At 43.2% G+C, this 25,388-nt stretch overlaps 1 protein-coding gene across 4 annotated transcripts; it reads right to left on the bottom strand.

The window, feature by feature from the left end:
- Positions 1-56: 56 nt before the first annotated feature.
- On the bottom strand, positions 57-24,620 carry LOC143347681 (uncharacterized). 4 transcript variants are annotated; one of them, XM_076777081.1, is made up of 9 exons: positions 20,778-20,981; positions 20,544-20,651; positions 15,645-15,805; positions 11,018-11,175; positions 6,425-6,581; positions 6,054-6,350; positions 5,550-5,860; positions 4,698-5,047; positions 57-4,477 (listed from the first exon to the last, which is right to left on the bottom strand). In XM_076777081.1, the coding sequence occupies exons 3-9, from the start codon at positions 15,796-15,798 to the stop codon at positions 3,742-3,744; spliced, it is 2,163 nt and encodes a 720-aa protein (XP_076633196.1). In that variant the 5' UTR covers positions 15,799-15,805; positions 20,544-20,651; positions 20,778-20,981; the 3' UTR covers positions 57-3,741. The 4 variants fall into 4 exon arrangements, with proteins under 4 accessions (XP_076633196.1, XP_076633199.1, XP_076633197.1 ...); XM_076777084.1 differs by having other exon boundaries at positions 4,698-5,023; positions 20,778-20,976; XM_076777082.1 differs by lacking the exons at positions 20,544-20,651; positions 20,778-20,981 and adding an exon at positions 23,852-24,620.
- Between the last annotated feature and the right edge of the window lie 768 nt (positions 24,621-25,388).

The following is a 25,388-nucleotide window of genomic DNA, read 5'->3' as shown; positions in this document are numbered from 1 at the left end:
AATTTATTAAATAAATGTATTTTCCGTCCTAGTTCAGAATCTATTGCCTCCTTTCAAACAATTTCATAATTCCTCGTTCGTAGAAATCCCTCCGTATTAGTCATATTGTTATTAAGTGTCTTTGATAATCGGATTTTGGAAAACATTTCACAGATTTGCGTAATTTGAAAATTATTATATGTACGTTCAATTTTTCGAGCAATTATTCCTTCTTAGACCATAAGATTAAATACAGACAAGGAAAAAAGTAAATAACATTTTTGTTTTTCTTTGGCGTAAACTGCTAACGCAAAAGTATTGTATTTCATAATATCGAACTGTATAAGCATCTTGTTGTGTTTATCTATGATATTTATACCATTAATAATTATTACATAGATTCCAATGCAAGGAAATGATGTTCGTTACTGATTCCCGTTATACGGAAATGAACTAAAGAATTTAAATTTGCATTTGGCTAAATTGCATATAACGTTCCTTCGAAGAAACTAGCGAACACAGTTGTATAATTTCGGACAAATATGTGCAAATCATACAAATATCATTATCGTCATTATGTTTACAAATTGGTATGAATCTTCACAGCTATTCTCTTATATGGAGATATACATACGTACTTATATGCGTACATGTAAGTATATTGTCTGACATTTAAACATAGAAAAATCAGCGTGGGTCCTCTATTTGAAGGCTTACTCGTTGAAAAAATACTGCATTCTGTGATATGAAACTCCACTGGAATATGACGCGATTTATTTCTTTTCTTTTTAACCACATTATATCATATAACACCGTTTGTTAATGTATAGTGTTTTCACTCGTATCGTTTGCACGACATAGCCATCGATAACGCTAAAGGGATGCATAAGCTAGAAGATAATGTGGCGAAATATTTCTTTTCGAAAAAAGTCATTCGTGTCCAGAAAAATATGAGATGCATATATTTTGCATAAAGTAGAGGCACTCAAATCAGCTACATTGTTATTTTTCTCGTTTCTTTTTTTTTTTTTTCGTTTTGGGACCAAACCCATATCTTCGAGCTTATACTCTGAATTTCGTTTACGAGGCATAAATATGTACTCTAAAGAGACGTATTTGGCAACGGACGCATTCAATGACACAGTGATAATTGACTATCGGATCGCGTTATATGCGCACCTACAACGTAAAATAATCGTGACGCGAAAATGTTAATTATTTCAACTGCGCGTCGCTTTGATTTGCTTTTACTTTCGTTTTGTATCTAAGCATTTCTCTGCATGCTAAAATAAACGTGTACAATATACGAAACTTTCGACGGTCTTGCTTGGATGCAAATATTCGACAAACAAAAATTATTTTGAAGGCGACACTGACCGGCATTGTATACTTTGCACAAGAACTGTGCGTTACTGGTAAGTATCGACAATAGAAAAAAAAAGCGACTCCGATTGGTTACAGTGAAATAACCTTGTCGAGGATTCTAATAACTCACCCCTCTTGTCCCTGCGTTTTTGATTGTCAATTTACCAACAACGCACGGTAATTAACTAACTAAGGTCGCTATTTACGCCAAAATGGTCAAGATTATGGGAGTGGTTATGCGTACAACATAAAACTGCATTGTGGATAGTATTGTACCATATTAATCTATCTGAAAATAAATAGATGCTAGGCTAAGGGCTCCTAGGAGAGGAAGGAAATATCACGAAACATTCATCTTAACTTTTGTACACTGAGATGTTAAATTGACTAGTGCTACGAATGAAAAACATTGATTTTTTGGGTGCTCGAGGCCTCTAGCTGAATATTATGAAGTCCTTCTATCGAACTAACTATGTAAAACAACAAAAAGATAACTATATACCTATACATATTGCACATGCCCTTTGAACAAACGTATTTGCAAAATTTCATAAAATATCCTAAGAAGTAACTTTGATATCGGTGAAAGAACTATCCACAAACTATAAGTGTTCCTTTAAGTGGATACATAAATGTTTACCAAGTATTTCTTAATATTCAGCCTACGAGGTACCACGTCGACCTTTCGCTACTTATGGATGGATTATATGTATTGGGCCTTTGTGGGCATAAAAATTCTACACGAACAAGAAACCTCCCGACGTATTTCACCATTTTTTTTTTTCCTCTTACGATAGACCTATCAGAACTAATACGCTATGTTCGTAAACGTAGTCACGGTGGAGACTCTCGACTTCATTGTAAATCACGTAACCCACGTAAAAATTCGACCAATATACGCTACAATATTTTGAAATACGACGACGACGATTGTACGCTTCGCGCATTAGAAATGGCTTATTTCGCGATGAAACTAAAACAAATATTGACACAGTCTCCTTTGGATACTTTTTTTTTTTTCGATTCTACTCTAGATCGGTCGCGATTATCGACGAAAATTCCGTTAAGAGTTATCTTTTTTATAAAAATCTAATTTTCGCAGAATAATTGTATGGTACTTTAATTATACACATTCGGCACAACCACACACCGATTTCCATCAATATATTCAGGATTTTTTTGAACGTTACCTCAAGCTTGTGGATATTACTTCTATTTTATACGCTACGTATACTGAATTCACATACGATGGAAGTTAAGCGCAGATCAGGCGAGCCTTTTGACATTCAACTAGCATCGATACTGCCGGTGTAAGCGTTAACGGCCCACAGTAGTTTCAATTTTCGAGTCGAAAGATTCGAATAGTCTAGAACTTCGCGTATATTTTCGTCTATTACAAGTATGAAAAATTTTATCGTTTACGATAAATCTAGAATATAATATACCCACCTTGACTCGTAATTATACCTTCCCGTAAGACTTACTACTATCTATATGTATACCACTTAAAACTGATAGGACGCCTTCAAAAACAGAGGACTATTCGATCCACTCGCTTGACTTGCGCTTCGTCATGAACATTCACTGTAAATTATTTTGCAAATTAACGCGCAGAGAACCATCTTCTTAAAGTAATCGGTTCAATATGAACACTTGATTAGTACGTATTCGTTTACGAGCCTATTTTAAACGCGAACGTTCCTTGTACGATTACACTCACGAAAATTTGAGTAGCAAAGGAAACGAATTAATTTCGAATTCAAACGTCCGCGAATATTCGATATATGTATAAGTAAGCATGCATTCGGTATATTTGGTCTGCAAAGACCACAATTAATCGACGATATGCTATCGAGATATCGTTGAACGAAAAACTGAAACAGCTCTAATTTTTTAATCGCGTTAAACTTTGTGTTTATTTAAACGTTAGATACGGAAAAGAATTGTTCGAACGAAATATTAATATTGGAAATTATATTTGGCGACGTGTCCAATTTGTATGGCGTTATGATATCCCTTCAAAATCTAGCAGACTAAATTCAACGTTTTAAGCTCGAGTTGCGCCAATCACAATGTGATATTGCGCTATAAAATGTAACGACCATGACACACTCGATGGCAATAATTGACATCTAAATATAACTGAAAGTTCTACAAACGATAAAGCAACACTTGGCACTAGAGAGCTACACTCACCGACTTATACTCACGCGCAATTGAAATAGCTGAAAATTCGAAACGAACGTTCGAATTAACATTTCGGTTTGCAATTAATCGGGAAACAAAAAGGAAAACAACGTTTAACCATTCCTCGCAAGTAACGAGGAGTAACAAAATGATTCTCGATCGTTTCTTTTGATTGGACGACTCGAACCGAGCTGTTCGAATAATAGAAAATTAAAAGATGTGAGGTGCTAACTGTAATTTCCATAAAGAAACTGGCCTGGCAAACACCGTGACCTGACCTTTCTCTTTACCACCGACCAAAAATACGTAGAGCGGTGCCGGCCCGTACGACGGCGTTTCCGTTTCGTGGATGTCCGCTGCGGCTACCTTTGCTCTTTGCCTTTCCGCCCTCGACGCACTCACCGCTCTTCTGGATGGAGAGCCTAACGGCAAACTTTTCGGCGGAGCTCTGGGCACTCTTTTGATTTCCTGCAGCTCCAACAGCTCCGCGAACGTCTGGGACGCAGATCTTCCTGGCTCATCCTCCAACACGCTGTCCGGTGGACTGTTCAACATCTTCGCGTACTTGCCATCCTGAGACTGCTGCTGCTGTTGCTGGTGATGGTGGTTCCTCGTCTCGTCCAATCCAAGGTAATTCGGATTGCAAAAACCGAACTGGCCCTCGCGTATCGTCGACGGAGTAACTATAGAACGATACTGTTTGCTCTTTCGTCCTGACGGCCAATCGTCGTCGGCGAGAGGATCGCCAGGACTTCTAGCCTCTATGCTCGCGTAATCCGACGTCGATTCTTCGCCTTCTTCCAAATCGGCGAACCTGACCGAAGCGGACGTTGGTATCTTCGACGTGGTTGGTGTTTTTGGTGTTTGCAGTGCAGCTTCGTAAAGGTGAGAGCTGTAACTTTCGCCGCGAGTAGGTTGGCAGGCTTGATGCATGGTAGCGAAATCTCTGAAAAGCAGAAGGATGTTTATAGCCATCGCGTGACTGCGGCCATAACGCGACCCGCAATATCCATTAGGCAACCCTTGGGAGGATTTAGATTTACAAAAGCTCAACTAGCAAGTGCAATTCTTCTTCTGGCTCCGCGTTTACCTAGCGAGTATTGCAGATTAAAAATAGGTTCTTATCCGTTGGATCGAGCAATCGGAGACGAAGGCACAGAATTTACCGTCTTTCCTCTTGGACTTCTATCAGTCTGGAAGTTGGGGGCTCCTTGCGTTCTTCGTTGTCGCTATTTTCGTCGGGATCGACGAAGACGAGTCTCGCAGCTTCCACGGGGGTCAGGACTGGCGTGGGCAGGGTGAGTGCACGGAAATTCGGTACCGAGATCGGGTCTCTGGTCATCCCGCAGTTGGTGGTATTGTTGTTTGTATTGTTGGTGTCGACGACTTTCGGCGTCGTCTCCGGTGGCTTTTGTCTTCGACGCGCGAGCGTGTTGGCGCTCCGAGACTTCACCATTCCCGTCGATGGCTCGATCACTTCCGCGTCCACTTGCTGAAATGGATAATACGTGTTTGCCTGCGGGCAGGCTCAAATTGTCACATGCGTTTCTTTTGCAAACGCGAGACTTAATACGTGTGCAAATAATGGAAACTGAAACGAGAACGAAACGATACGACGCGATGTTGCTATTAGGGTAAAGTTACCTTGTTTGGACCGCTGCTTGAAATATTATTCTAGTCGAGTGTTCTCGAAGTATCGGTTTTCTTTAGGGGTTGAATTATAATATTAATTTTTTTCTGAATAACCGTTGCGTAGGTCTGGCTATGCTCTTGTTTCTCTCACAAGTGCTCGACTGACCCTTTTTATACTATATAGACTACACAATAACCCGTCGTCTAAGGGAGGGCCTGCTAGAATTGTCTTATTAATTAATGAGTCCACTAGCAGATTCGGAACAAATCTTCCTACGATTTTTCTCACTTACTCCATCAGTCGTTTTTTACTGTATCGTTCAAGGAATACAGTGGTCCAATTTAAGCAACCTTACCCTTGCTATAAATAATATAATGTCGCATACTTCTTGCGGACTTTCCTCGTTGTCGTCTTGGCCACTCAAAACGGAATAGCTGCATTTCGTCGGATGACTCAGCCGCGACAGGTTGATCTGCGACAATTTCGAAATTTCTTTCAGAAAGCTCGGTCTGGTCGGCGCTTCGTTCGGCGATATTCTATTGTTGCAAAGCCTCGTCCTCTGATTTCTTGGTTTGAGCTTCGGATTGTCAATGTTGGTCCCTCGAATGATCAGTTCAGAAACCGCCAAAGCAACGCTCTCCGCTCTCGGTTGTGGTTTGGGACCTTGCACCGACAATTTCTCCCACGTTTCCGTACCTGCAGACGTCGTTTCGTTTAAAATGCATTCGCAAAACGGAACCGATTGGAATCGTGAAAAACTTTAACGCGTTTCCATCGTCTATAATAAGCGGATATAATTTTCGCAGATTAAAGAAGCAAGATTAGAAGTATTTTGATAGCCGAATATTAAAGAGCGTAACTGTATCCAGCAACGTTTTTCATTCATTACCGAAATGAAACCTCCATAGCTCGTTCGTGGCTAGACCGCCGCTTTCTCCGCCGAAAATTAGCATGCAACTGGGTAGCCTGCAAGCTGCGTGGCCATGAAGAGGCCCGGGTCCGGGTTTATTTTTCAACAGACACCAAGAAGCTGCATTTACGTCCCACCGCCAACAGTCGCTTCTCTCTTGTAGGTCGGTCATACCCCCGTAAACGTACATGGCGTCGCCATGCAGTACCGCGGAATGTTTATGTCTCGCCGCTGGCCCGCATTCGCTGGACGAAAGAAGGTGCCAGGATTCCGTTTCTAAAGGACACATCGACAAACTATGCTTTCGCGAATACATTCTTTTAGAAGAATTAAGTGCTCGATCGTTTTACCAAAGTGAAATGCCCACAATTCCGGGGAACTTCCGCGCAAATCCTGATAGCCACCGTAGATGAGCATCTGGCCACGATGAACCAACGCCGAATGTCCTCTTCGTCCCCTAGGAACTGCACAACCCCGTTGCGCTCTCACCTTTCTCCATACGTTAGTCTACGAAATGAATGAAACTTTTAAGTTATGCAACTTACAATTGTCCAACATCAAAATTTTGGTCTGGCTCAAAATATTTAAATAACTAGAGAATTTCTATGAATGGCTATTATAACATTTTTTGTGTAATTTAACTGCGTCCAACGGGTAGGTCGACGGTCCAGGGTTTCGTTGGAGATTAACTCGCCATTGTCTCGAATTGCATAGAACGTATGTACGTATGTACGTCCGTGGTTCTTTTGACGCATAGTGGTTCTATCATGAGTCTTTTGCTTCAGTCGGTGACCGTGTACCGACAAGAAGAGAGGAGAAAACGCGTTGCCTTAGCCAAGGGTCCGCGATCGTACACGCAAAGGAGAGAAGATGGAAGGAAGGTTTATAGGCTGCATAGCAGGGGCGCTGAAAGTAATTACGTAACTTGAAGTACGTGCCTAAAGTTGATAGGTCTGTACAGCCACTTGCGTCTACCCCGTATTACGACATGAGAGGGTCGCAGAAGGGCGGACTAGTGGCTAAATTCACCATCGACGTTAAAACGCTGTAAAATTAGCGGGAAAACAGTTATCCGGCGAACAATGCGGGACGTCTCGAAAACTTTCGCCGAAGTCTCGGGAACCGAACGACGGATCTTCGCCGCTTACGGATTAAACGAACAAACTCGAACGGACCGCGGACGGGGGCGAAGAATATTCAACGGTTCGGAATATATTTTTTCCCACTTTCGATTCGCCGCGAATGACGGAGAGAATTTTAACGAAGCACAAAGGGAGGACGAAAGAGAGCGGAAAGAGAATAGGACACGAGGCAACCCCTCCGGCTTAACCAATCGGGTTTGCCCGGCGTATTCGTAACGCTGATTTCAATAATACACGGCAAAGACACGAGTAAACGAGAGTATCCCTGGGTTTCCGACATGGTCCAACGACTAAAAACAAACGGACCGAACGTAGCCATAGCAACGCGCGGCAAAGGAAAAGTTTCGACCCCACGAAAAAGTTCGAAAAGGATGTACGCGCGTGTATTGTATGCGTTGATTGCGCTTTTCCCATTAAAGCGTCTTTTACGTGCATCGACGGGGTTAACGAACCGGCGCAATTTATTTATTTAGTAGTTATTCTCTTGTTACTAATATTACAATCATCCAAAAGTCAAACGTACATGTATTATTATAGGTAGTCAATAGATTCTAATGGCGTATTAGTTAAGTATATTCCCCTGCAGCAGTGTGATGACCAAGAGTTGAAAAAACATTTTATATTCGTTCAAAATGTTTGTTCTGTTTTTTTTTTTTTTTAATTAAAGTTTCATAATATAGCCTTACAGCTAATATCAAATAGCTTATATTTTCCGTCAGAACATAAAGAACAACTAAACAAAATAATAGGGATTACAGGAAGATCGCGAACATATAAATTTTGAATCTCACATTAATAAACATATGTAACGGTGATTTCAACACGTTTGCTAGCCTATTTCTATGGAACATCAATGTTTAACGATGTCAGTGTGTTACGCCCGAGTCCTCGAGCTCTTTGTAGCGTTTGCTACGGCCTTGTAAAATATTTATAAAGCCTACATCGCTACCGTCAGACTGTACCTATTCATCTTGCGTAGGTTTCCGTCGGCGATTCAAGATCGAGAAATCGTTGACGCGATATTGATACTGCGTTTCGTGCTTGCTACGGTCTTACATTTTTAATGGCGCGCAGGTTGAGGGCAGGGGCCCTAGGGAGGATAAGCGCTATTCAGTTTCGAGGGTACGAAAACGGAAGCGAAGGGACGTTGACATCGGCTGTTGCCAAAAATTACTTGGATCGTTCTCGAAGGATCGGAGAACACTGTTGAATATTAAACGCAAATACACCAGCGTGAATACTACTTTCGTCCGCCTATCGACCTTTCTTCCTACGAGGCGCATAAGACGGTTAAAGCTCGAATCGAATCAAGAACGCAATCGCATGATCGAGTCGCTTTTATAGTTCTTCTATTCTCGTCTGGACGTACTTCGCGATCGATCCCGCATAAATCTATTAAACCAATCGAGCGAGCGTATAGTATCGCGGCAAGAATCTAAAAGATAAAGATTTTTACGACGCCCAGTCGCTTTCTTCGTCGAAGCTTTTTTCACGGTTCCGAACGCCATGACACGTGGTTTCTACGGATCATCGGCTGTCGGAACCGCGTCGAAGTGCTTCGCGTTCGAGAACTGTGCACCTTCGATAGCTGATGGCAGTTCATCGTACCTGACAGTGACAAATGATACCCTCCTGCAGCCAGTCGTTGCTTCCAATTCCGCAGACATCACGATGACGTGACATGACAGTGAGTTGTGCCACGAATCAACTCGCGCGCGATCCTTTGTTTAAACCTCGAACTGCTCAGGTATGGTCAGCAGTCACTACTCTTCTCGCGAGGATACTTTTTATTTAATTAAACCGTAATCTCTGAATATGAATGTTTGGAAAAGTATTCCATATGCACCTTGTTGTGTTACATTAATTTGTTATAAAAGACAAAGCATATTGAACATGGTGTTAGGCGTTTTTATGAAAGGCAATTGCTAATACAACTACGGGTATTGCACCAATTAACAACGATCTCACCACTTTCCAACAGTAAAAATATCGTTTCTTTATATTTTCGAATAATAATTCTTAGACTAAAAAATCAAGGGTTGGTGTTATATAGTCGATCCGCCTGCGAGCGTTCCCTCGTCAACCGTAGTCGCGAGGGAATTAAGAACATCTTGGACGGACACTCGGATGCGACTCGAGCAGCGGCCTCCATAATTTACGAGACAATGTCTTTTCGGGAAGAGCTTCGGTTTGTTTCGTGACACCCCACGTGTTTCCTGACAACGATCTCGTAGCTGGTCGTCGTATCGCGCGGAGGAAACTTTTAATGATCTTACCCGTCCTGCAGGGGAGCCGTACACACGCAGGGGTCGCCGACGAAGAAGAAGGAGAGAAGCGAAAGAATCGCACCCTCGGGAAACCGCTAAATCAATAGGAACGTCATCGGGTACAACCGGTTTTACACGCGAACATCCATTCATCGTCTCGTTCTCTCCGACGTATAGAAGAGGGCTGGGCTCGGGAACCCCGTGACACGCGACGAGGGACAACTACGAGACGACCGCATCGAGCAATTGCGTTTGTTCTACCGTTGTTCTCCGTTAAGTGGCGAGGACTACTCGAGGAAGATAATAAACGCGACGCGAAACGGGCAACGATAAGATCGCGCGACAGGGGGACCCCCTGTTCCGCGTACTATGAGAGAGCGATTCTCGTTAACCCTTTCGATGCGACGAAGGAAGCAGGAAATAAAATAAAATAACTGGAAAATCATATCGAACGCGTATTTACCTTTCGACGCGGCAAATAAAACGAAATAACAGGCTGCAAAATCAAATCGATCGCGCGTTTGACGCGCCTGTCGCGCGCCCTCCGCGAAATCCCGGGAATTATAGAAACATCTGTCTATATTCTACGGGACGAATTTCGCGATAACGAGTTTAAACGAAAATCACCGAAGCGAGATATTGTCAATCAAGGCTGATACAGCCCTTCGTCTCCGTTCGTCGAATCGAGGGTGACGTCTGCGTCCCTCGTCGGACCGAATGCCTCCAGGTTGTATCGTGCAGCCTCGGCGCAAATCAAATCGCGTAAATTTAACTAAACGGAACTACATCACGGCAACTGATTTAACCTGTGCCAAACTCCAGACCCGCGATCGTTCGATACGATCAAATTTTGTATCCTTGAAACTGTCGTAAAGTTAACAAGGATAGAGGAAGGGAAGTTTAAATATTATTTCGAGGGACAACTACACTAAACTGGCTTTTAAAAATTTCAAACAGTTGTTATAGAAACGTCGACCACTGTAAATGTCAGACGGGTCTGAAGAACAGTACTTGCAGCATAATCTCCTTTCAAAGGTGCACAATGCGGTTTCCCTGTGGGCGATACGTTACCACAGACAAGGTATACAAGTAAACCTTACGTTCAATGTATTTTTTCGGCCCATTTTTCTGTCAATCGTAACATTATCAATAGGTTACAAAAATGAAATTGCAGAAACATTTCTAGCCACACTTCCCGAAGCTATACAAAACGCCAGAACTCATATATAAGTTGATTATTCATTAGAGTGTGTAAGTGAAGGGGTAGTTTCCTCCGGACACCGGTCTGCCGTTTGATAATACTGGATTGCCTTTTTCAATTCCTCCCATACTCAATTCACATGTATTTACGACACACTACAACTACTTCTGCCTATCAATACTAATTCAGTGAATAGTTTCTTAACTGTCCATCATCCAGGAAAAGGGGACGCTAAAATCACCTCCGAATTTTCAGGTCGGTATGGCAGTCAGATTGGGCAACGAAAGTCCATAAGGTGTAAGGTTTGCTCGTGTACCTCGTCTGTACCGTTACCTTGACATTGTAAATCCAGAGCGGCGTTTCCGTGCCTGCGGAAAAGCCGAGCTCACCCCCGAAAACGTAAAGGCAGTCCTTGTAAGCCACCGCGCTGTGCTCCTGAAGCGCCGGCGGTCTCTCGCCCCCGGGATGCAATTCTTCCCATTTGCTCTCGGCTGTAAAGAAAAATAAAGAAAGGGTTAACGCGTCGACTCGTCGTTTCGAACGTTTTTGTACGCAAAATTCGTCTTTTTTTCTCTCTCTTTGCACCGAGGCGAAACAAATAAGATTCGCGCAGCATCGCTTTTCTACGTTTCGCGCGAGGGGAAGACGAAACCCTCGTTGGCCGTGGAAAAAAGACCGACGACGGAAGAAACGAACACGCTCGGCTTATCGGACTCTCGCGTGTATGTATAATTCAGCTTTTTTTTTTTTTAAACGCACGCAGTCCTGGCGCGTTTTAATTGCACGTTTCCACTACAATGAGACACATATAAGTACGCTCGGTTGGCCTAGTTCTCGCGCGTACAAAGAACACCGACGCCGCTTAAAGGCGTAAACGATAACGTTCCGAACCGCAGATACGCGTTTTACGAGTACGGGCTCTGGAACGATATATCGTCGAGAAAGTTTTGCGGGTCGCGGCGATAAATTACAGTACCCGTGGAATCGGAGTAGAAAGAAACAATCATAACCCCGCGGGGGAAACGAAAAACCTTTTTTAGCGTGTTAAATCACACCCACGCCCGCCCCCGCAATCTGCTGCCCCGAAATAAATCCTTCAAGCGGTCGTTGGAGCTTCTCAGAAACAGAGAGAGAGAGAGAGAGACAGAGAAGGACGAAGAATACAAAAGGGTGGATTCTGGGGCTTAAATCTAAGCAGTGCCAAGGACGCACATATCGTAGCAAAAACTCGTTGGCCGAGTCTGGCCACTTTGGCTTTTTATCGAGAATTATATCGCTATTCGGATTTCAGCACATTCTTTGCTCAACGTCCGATCATTCTGTTTATTCGTGCTTCTTTTATGCATTTTTCTAAACTCGATTTTTAATCGTTCCTTTGTTTCTCGTATCCCGTCCGATTACCACGGAATTTGTTGAATAATTAAATAAATAAAAGAGACGCGACAAATCCGAGTTCTTTCAACATCGAGTTAGCGTTTCAAAGGGCGAGTATTAAAGCTCCCTTCATTCTTTTACTGCACCGCGCTTAACAGGGCGGGCGTTCTTTACCCTTCGAAAGTTTTAGGAAAAGAGAAAAGGGACGTTCCCCTAATCTGGCCGAGAAAAGAAAGGCGAAAGAAATCAGCGAACCGTGAAGTTACATTACGCGAATAAAAGAAGAGGGCACGGGTTCTCGCGATCGATGGTCGAAGGATTTCTCGTCCGATCTTCGATTCTTAACGACGTTAAGTAGCGTTAAGAAGGTTTCGAGGCGCAGTCCCGCGACACCCCCGGGGCGACCTGTCCGCGTTTTACACCTTAAGTACCCCGAGTCGTACGTTTTTACTGAAACGTGTCCAAGAACAAAGCCTATAAAATTTACGTAAGAGCCATAACGTGCAGGTCTCGTAGACCAAGCGATGTCCGACATTGATTACGTACACGTGCCGTATCTCTAGTCGGCTACGGAGCAATACACCCTTTTGTCTAAAAGTGCTGTTCGTAGGGTAAAATTCCGATGCCTTTGATGGGAAAGAGATTGCCACGAAGCCGGAACGGACGTGACTCGCGCGCGATTGATCCACTTCAAATATTAACGCGATCGCGCTTTCGACGCTCTTCCAGAAGAATATCAAAATATTGTTCTTTCGAGTAACTATAATATACAGGGTGTTCGGCCAACCCTGGGAAAAATTTTAATGGGGGATTCTAGAGGCCAAAATAAGACGAAAATCAAGAATACCAATTTGTTGATGAAGGCTTCGTTAAACAGTTATCAACGTTTAAAGTTCCGATCGTACTGAATTTTTTTTCTCGAAAATGCGCAAGATTTCGGGGGTACGTCTATTGACCAAAAATGATTGTAATTGACCCCCGGAACCGAAAATAATTTTTTTAGAATTAATTAAAAATTTTTTTTTTCACCGAAAAATTTAGGCACCTACGCCCTGTCGATTTTTCTTAAAAATTCACTTTTCATTTTTAGTATTTTTGTTTGACGCCCTACAGAAAAGTTGTCTAATACTTTTTTGTAGGTACCCATGAGCTCTACTTCAGAAAAAAGTTTCATTGAAATATATTCACAATTGTAGGAGTTATGGCTGATTGAAAATTGGACCATTGTTATGGGGTTTTTCTCATTTTGTGCGGTCAAGGACCAACTTTTCGAATATTTTTGCGATTTGTACATATTCTCTATCAAAATACGCGTAGTTTACTTTTTTAAACATTAAAATCGTCCAATCCGTTCAGGAGTTATGACGTTTTAAAGATTCGCATGAAAATTCGAGCAGACATTTCTGGCCAGAAATTATATTTTCAGTAAGGAATTTTTTTCTCGAAACTGAGTAGGATTTCGGGGGTATGTCTGTTGACCAAAAATGCTTGCAATTGACCCCTGCAACTAAAAATAATTTTTCCAAGACGATTCGAAAGTTTTTTTTTTCACCCAAAACTTTCAGCACTTACTCGAATTTTTTTCTCGAAAATGGGTAGGATTGCGGGGGTATATATAATGACCAAAAATGATTGTAATTGACCCCCGCAACCGAAAATAATTTTTCCAGAACGATTTGAAATTTTTGAATTTAATTGTTAATAACTTTTTAACGAAGCCTCCATCAACAAATTGGTATTCCTGATTTTCGTCTTATTTTGGTCTCTAGAATCCTCTATTAAAATTTTTCCCAGGGGTGGCCGAACACCCTGTATATAATCGTCGATAGAAAGAATAATAATTCTTGTGAAACGAGTTTTTGGTCGACGTCGCGATCTTATTGGCGAGGGATAATGCACGTGTTATTGAATTAACAATCGTATTCGTCCGTTTTCACAAGATCTTAAGAGTTGAAAAAGAGCACTGTGAAAAATATATGAAAAATAAAAGAAAATTTACACCGTTTTCTACGCATTAAAATGTTTCTATCGATTTTGCTTACCATCCATCGATTATCGAATGCTTTTACATTAATGAAAGTTTGTTGCAAGGCTGTGAAATTTACCTTTGACATTGCTTCGAATGGATCGATTTTTTCGCCGTCGAGAGACGAGAAACGTACGAATGGAACTTCTAATCCCACGATAGCGACTCATTTAATGAATAAAGGCTACAGCGCGAAGCGAGGCCCTCGAAATCCCCACTGGTTAAAACCGAGGGTGAAACAAAAACGTTCAAAGATTAAGCACTCTCGCGGTTCTTCGAGTTATCACAATATTTTTGCAAGATCAAGTATCAACAATGCTACGCTTTTAAAACATGGCACTGGCCCCCTCCGGGCAGTATTTGCCCCCAGGAGACAAGCCGCTGCGATTCAACCCCTTCGATGCTGCTTTAATATTCATCCGAACTCGCTGTCGAACAATCCCCTCTGATTAATAGAGACCCCCCCCAGAATGTTCGATCGACCAGCGTCAATTCTCTCCTGCGTTGCGTAGCCATCGTACTTTTTACGAAATATCGGTCCAAGGTAACAAAGCTGGCGAATAATTTCAGCCACGTAAAACGAGTATGATCAACGAAAATGTAAAACTTAAAAAAAAAGAAAAAAAGATAGATTAATTTATTTTAAAAAGGATGCAGTTGCGTTTCTTAGATACATTCGGTTTGTGCATCATTCGATGCAGTTTAATTTTGCCGTATGGCGTTTGTTTGTATCTCTGACCGTTTTAGAGATGCAGCTTTTGCCAAATTGGCAAGCTTTTTCAATATTATTTGTGAAATAATGTTATTTTAAAATAGCGGAGATTTCAGCGACTTTAAAATTCAACCTCAGCGTGAACTCATTGGCCGTTTCCAATATTGGCCAGTCGGGTTCTCTGGGAATACGTTTAGAGTGCTACCAGTCAGATGATCGAAACTTGGTTGGGATCAAAGCGGTCAAGCTATTCGAACCAAATAATCCTCGATAAGGGTATTCTTTGTTTTTTACTACGTACAGCTCGGAAGCTTTGACAAAAGTCGAGGGTTTAATAAAAAAATCGCGAGTGAGCAATATCGCGGGCGATTCGTAAATCCAATAAAAATGAACAAACGGTTAATACGATGGTTGTTGCGCGTAGAAACCGTTTATTATAGGCGACAGGGGGGGGTGTGCAATTAATTTGCATATGTCTGATCACCGTGGTAACAGCCGTAATTGTGGAGTATCTCGCCCGACGGATTTGTTTGATACACGCGGGCTTTAATAACGACGTATTATTGATCAGAGTGAACCCCGTTTAAATTCCGTCGCGCACCCCTCGTTCACGGAGCGAGACGATGGGGTGCGTTGGTCAGAGATGTTGTTCGTGTACCGTGCTTCGGTACCCAGACATCGAGCGTTAATATCCCCCCCACTATAATTACGAGGATCTCCCTTATATCCTTGAATTTCACTTTCCCTCTTGCTCGCCTAATCCCGTCGTTGGCTTTTGAACCGCGACCGTTACAGTTCGGATATTCCGTCGCTTAAGAATTAAAAGCGGCGCAATGATAATCACTTACCGAGGCTGTATCGCCAGAGATCCTTAAGGGGAAGATTGCCGTTTCGTCCACCGAGTAGATACACGTGCCCGGCGAGCAAAGTGGCGCTGTGCTTGCTTCTGGAGGGTGGTGCGGGCCCATTTTCAGTGCCAGCCGCGGTTACCGAGCTCCACATTTTCCTCCTGCGACAGAACATCCGCGAATCAGAGGCTTTATAACAAATTTCCAGTCCCTGGGAAACAACGTTCGAATTAGAGATTCCATTTTAAAAGAAAAAAGTGGATCGTTCGATCTTTTCGTAACGCTCGATATCAATAATGTTGAAATTAAATAAAAATTATATTTCGAATTTCTGAGAAATCAGAATCACTGATCGCTGGAATCTTTACGATGAAATAACGATTCGGTTTGCTTTGGTTTAATGGATGATTAAGAATTTCAATTTCGATAGTCGAAGAGCTCTTTTTGGCAAAGAACACCGCGCGCGATCGATCGATGAGTGGCGGGCAAATAAACGTCTGCTATCTTCTGCTACCCACAACGACTGTACATGTTTGCCGACTTGCGGACGAACGTCCGTTTAACTGGAAGGATCCTCGTTTTTCGTTAGGAGGGTGCATAATGCGAAACTAAATATTTAGAGACCGGACGTTCGTAATTGGTAGGCGCGCTCATCCGTTCGTTTTACAAATAAACGTCCTTCGACATTTTCTGTCTCGACGAGACCATGAAACCACGTAAATTCGACTAACCGTATATCGGAAGGTCAGGGACAGTGTCTTTGGATGGAATTCAAATTTGGCGATCGTAATTTTCGAACAAGATTATTCGACTATCAGAGGAAGCATATTCGAAATATCTAAAAAGAACATTGCAAATAATAACGAATTATCTATTAACCAATGACATTTGTGGAAGAACTTGAATTTTCAGAATAAGAAAGCATTAAATTGGAAGGAACAGAGGATGGCAAACAATATTCTTAAATGTCTTACTGCGTTGGCCTTAAACTTATCAACGGTCGACCGCGTCGGCGTACTTGAAATTCAATTACCAAAGCTTCGAAATCGAGTTTCGGGTAAACGAATGCACCCTCACGCGCCCCAAACAGGCGTACGCAAATACGGCTGGCGAGGCAATACGTTCGCCGGGCAGACGCGCCTCTACAAATGAGATTTCCCGCGATGGGATGATGGCGTTCGTTGCGTGGAAAGAAACGCGTGAAAGGAAAATCGGCGAAAGTGTCAGAGAGAATAATGGTGTGCGTGCATTCTCGATATACTACTAGCAAAGACGTTGAAAATCAAAATTTTGCTATTTAAAGGAACTTTTGACGCCTGGTGGCAAAATTAGATGTCGTAATCGAAACTCATAAAATTTTGTTCCATATTTTTAAATTCAAATCATGATTTTCTAATTTTGAATATACTTCTTTAATAAATGATTTCTTTAATCTCAATTCGCAGTAACTTCCAAAATATAATTTTAATTAACAGTCTCGTTTGTTTATTCCATTTTTTAGAACTTAGCGAGATAGTTGAAAACAAGAGGTCAATTTGTTTTTTCTTTTAAATAAACGCTGAGAGTTACAGAAGCGTGTCGGGCCAGCGTTTCCCAAAATGGAGTCTACGGACTCGTGGCGCCCTCCATGCCACAGCGCGAGCTTTTTAATAAATTAATCGCATATCCGCGCGAGTAATTTTAAATCTGATGTTCATCGCGAGCGTAGAAATGTTTCTTTTCCCAGAGGGACGCATTTCTAAAAGTTTAAAAACCATTGTTCTACGCGAACAAACGCGAAGTATGTAAGCAAGACACGATTTTCGAACCGCAACGCGACGGAACCTTTAGAAATTCGTAAAAAGGAGGAACGCAACGTGGAAACCGCGTAAATAAAATGCTCTGGAACGCAGCCAGGGTGTAGAGCTTTATAGAAAACTCGCCGCGCAGGGGTGTAATTCTAAAGAGTCGATTCATCGCAGCCGCTGTACGTAATAACGCGATAGTCGTTAATTTACCGCGCTCGGTAATTGGATGATGAACAACGCGCGCGTAGACGATGTTGGGGTTTCCGTGTGGTAACTATCAAGATATACAATCTAAATTACAACGTTCGTTTTTCGTTGTTTGCGAAAGAACAGATTATATGCGCAGTAGGCACGTGGTAGGCTGAGATTAATGAAAAACGAAGATCAAACGAAGCGCTACAGCGTCGGGAACTCTGTCTCACTAAAGAAATTAGGAACAGAGACGAGGCCCTCGTAGTGGGCGGATTAATTCAAATGTATGGAAACGCAATGAGTCCCCCAACGAAATCGCGTATAACAAGAGGGTTATATTTTTACACCGATACACGTGGAAACGTTAGAAAAAAGTGACAATTTTACGGAACATTTCACGACGTTAATATTGTTTATTTTACGTATCTAACGTATCTAAACCAGATATTACAGAATTTGTTGTTCGTACACGTTGCTCTTCTTTAATATAAGTAAACGTAATATATGGAAATCTCATAAATCTCCGACGAGTGTACACGAAAAAAGGATGAGAGAAACAGGCGCCACGGTATCTGTAAGGGAGTATCCAAGGGTAGACTGGATTCCCCGATGTCGGTAGTAAACGAAATATCATCCTATCGGCCAAACTAAAAGACGTCATGCATTATGGATCGCGAAGGACGATCTCGTACATCCACGAAACAGTGCTCCTGTCCTCCAACGTATTAGGAAACGCGATAACGCGTCTCAACGTTTTGATGTATCGTCGAATTTTTATGCGAAATCGAAACGGTCAGTGCGCAACGTTCTCGTGTTCGCCACTTCGTTGTAACCGGCATTTTTCCCGCCTTGTAATACCGTCGTTAAGGGAGTCTGAACTGGAGAACCGGAGAACGCGCGAAAAAGCACGCAGTCAACGATCCGTTAGCTTTCGTCGCTTTCGACGCTCGTCGCTCCGGAAATATTCAAAAGCCGAGATTTTTTAATCTCTTACGTCTCGCATCGGCGGCACGCTCGCGTGTGCTTGAATCTTAACAGAAACGACAACAGCCCGAGTAATTTTTCATGCTAGACGCGAAGCTCTTCGAGCGTTCGCAGGCCCTTCATTTTTCGCTGCAAAACCATTCACGCGTGGAGTCGAGTGCGAGAGGAATGTCGCGCCTTTCTTTCTCGTCGATGTGTTTTTCTCACGCATTCTAAGTCTTTAGTGCCGTAACTCTTCGTCGCATCCGGAAGGAGGACAAACTCTGACCTGATCCCGTTATGGACCTGGTTTCTGATCACTCGAGAATGGCACGTGGTTTTTTTGGAAAATCATTTGAATGTCTTTCACGACAAACACTCCCAGAGTCATCGCACTGAGGACGTACTAAAAAGGAGGACTCAAGTTTCGGACTCTTTAAACAACTGTTCGTCAGAACACTTGATCGATATCCCACTCTCATTTATAATAATTTATTATTAGTAAGCCCGTATAACCAAATATCACTTTCTTCGAATTGCTTTTTGTATAGTTTACCTTTACATAAACTTTGTGATCTGTTGTGAATCACTTTATATCTACTGTATGCATAGATACTCGATCGTTCTAAATAATTAATATGCTATTAAACACGCTGCATCGATGACAACGAACAATGAATGTAAGTTTGCCGCTTGGCAAACTCTGTGGTCCCAGGTCGTTGAGCACCGACTGTTAGCAGCGCGATGAACCGATGACCCGCTGTTTTATGAGGCGCGCTATACACGGCCGCCTGCTATACATGCTTATCGGGCCGAGAAGAGACGTTAGGAGACCAGGCGGACTCAATGAATTTCGCCCGGCCAGAGTTTCCAAAGCTCTCTCTCTCTCTCTCTCTCTCTCTCTCGTTTCCTCAAGTATTGTTTTACCGAAGCAATATCCCTTCGCTGGCTAACCCTTGAGCACTTCGCGGGGAAGCGTTTTCTTCTCTCAGCCCCTGACGGAACGTTCTGGCGCGCTATCGACCGGGCGGCAGCAATTTCATTTTTTTTCCCAGGTTCGATACCCCGCGAACGCGAGCGTAAAGATTCGACTAGATTTTTATCCTCCGTCTCCCTTTTTCCTCTCCAGAGGCGAAGGGAGAGACATTCTACGGAAGGGACGAGCGAAAATCTCACTCCTCTTTTTGCTTAACGCTGGTCGCGAGGGGACGCGTTGCCGTTACCGGCTCCCGAAAAGGGAACGCAGTCAGACAATTTCCTCCATCGACACTCGGCAATTCTCTTGATTTCTGTACGACAACGCCCGATGCTCCTTTCGCGGTCGTCTCTTGTCGTTTGTCCAAGGATTTCCCCTCCGTGGGATGGCTCGACGCGTTTCCGGCACATTGATCTTTTCGTGCCGGAGTCGATGACCTTTAAACACCAGCGGCTACGAAGAATAACTTTCCGACTTTTTTCACGGGCGAAGATCATCTCTTCGTGCGGCGCTAGACGATCTATTTCCGAGGGATTTTTGGCGTAATCCTCGAAACGGGCTCGTTGCATCGACCGTGAATATTTTACCAAACGTACGTATATGGGTGTCTGAAACTACATCTACAGAGATTCATGAACTGAGAATTTATAACTAATTCTACGTCTATTTACAATGTAATATAGTAATTTTTTTTAGAAAATTAATAGTTCACGAGTAGTGGACGATTATTTCGTTAGCATTGACATTCCATGTTTGTCCCGTGGATCTTTCATACATGAAACCAGTATGTGCGTCATAAAATTAGTGACCTTAAGATATTATGTATCCGTGCCATATCGTCAAGTCAGGGGTTAATGTGGAATGTGGGTTCCTTTCGCTCGAAAGGTTGCCGACCCCTGGTCTACAGCATTACAAGCCCTACACCTAACACTGTTTACACTTCGAGACCTCTATCCGTCATACGTAAACAACTTTACTAACCTCTACGATACATCATGGCCTTAGCTCGAGCGTTCCAGTTTACTGTCACGAAAATATTAGACGTAAACGCATAGTTAGAATTGCAGTAACAACAAATTGTTGATGGTTCTGAAATTGGGAGAAACGTTAGACAGTGTTGAACGTTTAAAAAGAGACGGAAGAGTCTATGTTGTCCACAGACTACGAGGTATTAAGACAAACGTGGCTAAGATTTGAGGGATTTATAGTACTCACCGAGAGGAACAAAAGAATCCTTAATCGACATAAGTCCTAAAATCAATCCTTTCTATGTAAAACACTAAAGTTTATTATCACGTTTGCGAGAGATGATCGACGTGGCTTTCTTCCGTTTCAATACGATACTGACATCTGTGTAGCAGCTTAGAAACAAACTGTGTCGTGTAGCGTAATACATGACGCGGAGGAACCAATTCACATAAACGTTGGTCAAGTTTCTTAAACAGATTAGACGGGCTGTAGATGTATTGCCATTAGCAAGGCCACACATAAAATACACGCCTGCTATTTCCACGTTAGAAATTCCACTTGAGCGTCGATAACGGCGTGATAATAATACTAAACGCGACACGGATACAGGAATACCGAATAATCTTCGTTGATATTGTTGAATTATTATTACAAAATTTAAAAATTTTCTGTTGAAAAATGATTAGAAAGCTTTCGTCGGGTTAATACGCGAACAAAAAATTTCCTTTCAAACATCAACGTATGTTGTATTCGCAGTAAAAAATTACTATATATCGTCATAAAACATTTCTAAATTCTTCCTTTAACGCCGTCAAAGCGATGGCACCCCATAAAGAACGAAGCACAGTATATTTCAACAGTTTCGTGGCATCGATTCTTCCATTTTCTGCCATGGAAAGACATTTCCAAGTTTTACGTACTTGCGTTTACGGCCAACGGTCGAAACGTCGCGACGAGACCATCGCAATCTTTTATTTCCCTACGTTTTCTACGCTTGACATTGAGGTCCTTTCCGAATAAAACCGAGATCCTTTGAACCTCGAAGTTTCTGCCCCTTTTGCATTTCCATCGGGCTTCGGGAACAAGTCAGACAACATTTTTAAACGCACGGATTAATTCACGGGACCGCAACAACGGTGACCTTTCGTACGAACTTTCGTGCAAAGATCATTAACGCATTCTCACGTGTCGGGGGATCGAGACTGACTCTCATTACGGCGGATGCACATGCAAAGAACCACTTTTCACTGTACACCACGCCGTGTGATCTTTTTCCTTCTTTTCCCTCGCCTTTCTTCCGCATTTTTCTTGCAACGTCGCCTAAAAGTCATCCACCGCGTATAACGTTGCACGTCCCAGCGAAAAAGGAAAGCTAAATGCTGGCGTATCGCGTCGATCTTCAAGTCCCTGTTGTTCCGTCGAAGCGAAAGAAAATGTTAGACATTTAAGTACTACTTCGCGAAGCAACTTCAAAACCCTGTCCCCCCGCGACGAACTTACGATTAGTCAAACAGCAATTAATACTTTTCCACTTAAATTTCGTTTCAAAATGTGAGCTTTTCGCAGAAATGCAGCATATTTTGAATATCAGTTTGTTTAAGACGAATAAAAAATTCGGATAGAGAAAGGAACTATCAAGTTGGCACAAAACTATAACATCAATATTTAAATGATTTATTTTATCGTTTTGGTATATTTTAACTACGATTGTAGCGATTTAATGCTTGTTGGAAAAACTCGCAAATTGACATTTTTTACTCATCAGCAGGTTCAGTCATTGGTTAACAAGTAATTCTCTTTTATTATTTGCTGTGTTATAAATTAGATAAGGAACCACGTAAATTTCAAATTTCAGTTACGTTCACTCGTTCTCTAGAAACGTAAAGTTAAACAAAGGTCGAGAACAAAAATTCAGAGCTTCGAGTAACCGGTAAATTCTACCGCACTGTTTTGTTTTCTTTCAAACTTTCACCATTGTGAGGAGAAATAGCCGCCGTTCCTGAACAACGTCCCATCAAGATGTAAAACGTCCCCATCAGTCGTCGTGTGTTTTCAACAACATCCCCTAGAAACCCTCCATGCATCGTGTCACTAGTGTCACTTGCGGTGGGATCCGTGTAACCGTGTTATGTCCTTGCGCGACCACGTTTGATATAAAATCGCGCAAACGGTGCCTATAAAATGTTATCCGAATCACGGCTGACGAACCCGACGGAAAATTCCTTCCAGGCCACTGAATTTCCTCCCTGGCCCCGCTCGCTCGTACGATAAATTTCTGAACCGGTATTCGGTATCTTGGTTCTTAACGGGTACGGACAATTTAGATAAAAAATTTCACAAAAACGACTGGAAGATTCTAGAAAACCGCGTGGTAAAATTATCTCATTGCTCGATAAATAAATGTAAATTTAACCGTTCGACGGAAATAAATCCTCGTACGTTGGTTTTATCGATCACCTGTTATTCGATTAAAATTTTACGCATCTCTGATTCTCAGCATCTTTCGTCGCTCGCGTGTTGAATTATACATAGGTAACATGCAACGAAACCTTAAAACGTTGGTCGCGGATGCGAATGTGACGCGATGCGATAATCCTTGTTGCTCGATGCTCGCGGTATCGGCGCCCCTGAGCAGGGTATTAGGCCGACGTAGGTTTCTATAAATGAAATTAATGGGAAAACAACGAAAGAAAGCGTGTCTGGGTACCACCGACGACAAACGAACTGTTTCGAGTGGGGAAAAACAGCGTTCTCCGGCGAGCGAATTCACACAAACGCCGAGGGGGTGAACGACCTCCAACCTCGAGACTCTTTTTAAGAAGTTAAATGCGCGAATAATAATTCGACGTCGCCTTGAAACGCGTATCGTCAAAATGGCATTTAATACCACGACTTTTCTCCCCGTTTCTTTTTATGACCGTAGGGCTTCTTGAACGGCAAAGAGAATATGGCACCTGGTAGTCGTTACAAGAAGAACATTGATTTTCCGGGAGGTTAAGGACACCGTAAACTGCAACCACCACGTGACTTTAACCTAGCCGACCTGACAATTTATAAATATCTACAGCTTCACCCATCGTCGCCCATTCAGGTTGCACGCATCGGGACGCGATATTGCGTTGCACTTTAAGGGTGCACGACGGCGGAAGGTTAACCGCGAACGAAAAAAGAAAAAGTGGGCCGTCAAGTTTTCGGCTGCTTCGACCAACAATCGAATCTCGAAGGAACCCGCCGAAAAACATTGAAGGACGAGAGTAATTAATTCTAAGGGTGGCGGCAAACGCGAGATGCCCGAGGGTAACACAATTTAAAAGGCTTACCTCTCTACTCGGTAAACCCTCTATCCCGTTAGCTCTGGCGAACGCAACTTGTGACCCACATGCAAGCGAAGATTAAATGCTACTAAGCTCGCCTTTACCGCGGTAAGAATCGTGGTTCGATGCTCTTGGACAATTAACCTCTCGTGCGCCGAGGACGCATCGCCTAATTATCGGATCTTAATTCCCGATTGGACGGCTACGGTGCAGATCCTGAGGTCCGATCGTCAACGATCATCGGTAGTTACCACCGAATTCCACTGTCTACCTGTTGTACTCCTAAAGTGCAGGAGAACAGGCTCAACGAACCGCACATAGGTCACTTCAGAGACGAAACAGAGGTTCATTCCTCAACGTGCTTCACCGCGACACGTTGGCTGCGTATATCGCGCGGTATCTCCCAAAGCAGATCGCAAACATTGATAAGAGGATTTCGTTCCATTCACGTCCGAAGTTCAATGCGTCACTCGTAGCGCGTAACAACGTTCAAGACACATTTTTCATCTTGCCGCGGCATCGAGTCATCGGTAACGTTGGTTCGATAGATGTTCCCTTCGTCAACGGGCACTTCGCCGGCAGAATGTTTCGAGTACCGCGCACTGTTCCGTCCGACCCTCTGGTCACTCATCGATCATCGACGGGATCGGTTCGCTGACAAACTTCTCCCACGTTTTCTTGTTGTCATAAGGCTGACAAGGGAGAAACGGGCAAAGACGCGGTGTCACGAGGACAGCACTTTGCGTGCTCGACGTTTCTTCCGTACTGCGTCCGGGTCGAGCACCTACCTAGTCGAGTCGTCATCGAGGACTCGACGCAGGCGCCTGGAGGAAAACCACCCCCTGTTACCCGCAACCTCGACCACCTCATCCCCTCTCGGTCGGCTAGGGGGTGAACATCCGAGAGCCGAACGCGTTGCACCGTAGAGCAATAACGATAGAGTAGGATGACCGTCGTCGGGGGGACGGTTCCGCACCATCGAATTTCCTTCCAAAGAACCGATCTGTTCTCGTACGGCTAAAATTTTCCATGAAAAAATGTACTGCGAGTAGGGACAGCGAGCTGCAATGGAAAATCGGGGTTGCATGCGGTGACGGTCAGAAACGACGTCGTCGTTGGGTGGCATCGTACATGGAATGCTCCGCACCGGACTGGTCCAGAACTGCTTCTGAGTAAAGTTCTACGACAGAATAACGGGGCTAAGGTTGCGCATGCGCTGGCGTCGGTTCCCATGGAAACGGGATGCGAGCCACCGCGTGTGAATGCGTATTGATTACTCCACTCTTGGTCCATTCCGCGATCTCTTGGTCCTCCTCGTGTCTTCTCCTGTCACCCAGACCTAACCCAGGCTCCTCCTCTTTTTTTCTCGGCTCTTTCTTCTCTCTTCCTCCTCGTTCCCGCAACGAATCATCCCGTTCCATCGACGACCTTCCCCCTTTTTTCTCCAAATTAGCTCCGTAATGTCTCTGCGCGCTCTCCAGCCTCTTTGCATAGACCGTCGCCCCCGTTGAGGTTTCCTAGCTCACGGCGGATGATAAACCTA

The sequence above is a fragment of the Colletes latitarsis genome, chromosome 11 (assembly GCF_051014445.1).
Source record: "Colletes latitarsis isolate SP2378_abdomen chromosome 11, iyColLati1, whole genome shotgun sequence".
In the NCBI taxonomy this organism is placed as follows: Eukaryota; Metazoa; Arthropoda; class Insecta; order Hymenoptera; family Colletidae; genus Colletes; species Colletes latitarsis.
Note: the sequence above shows the minus strand (reverse complement) of the source record. Positions and strands in the feature narration are given on the sequence as shown.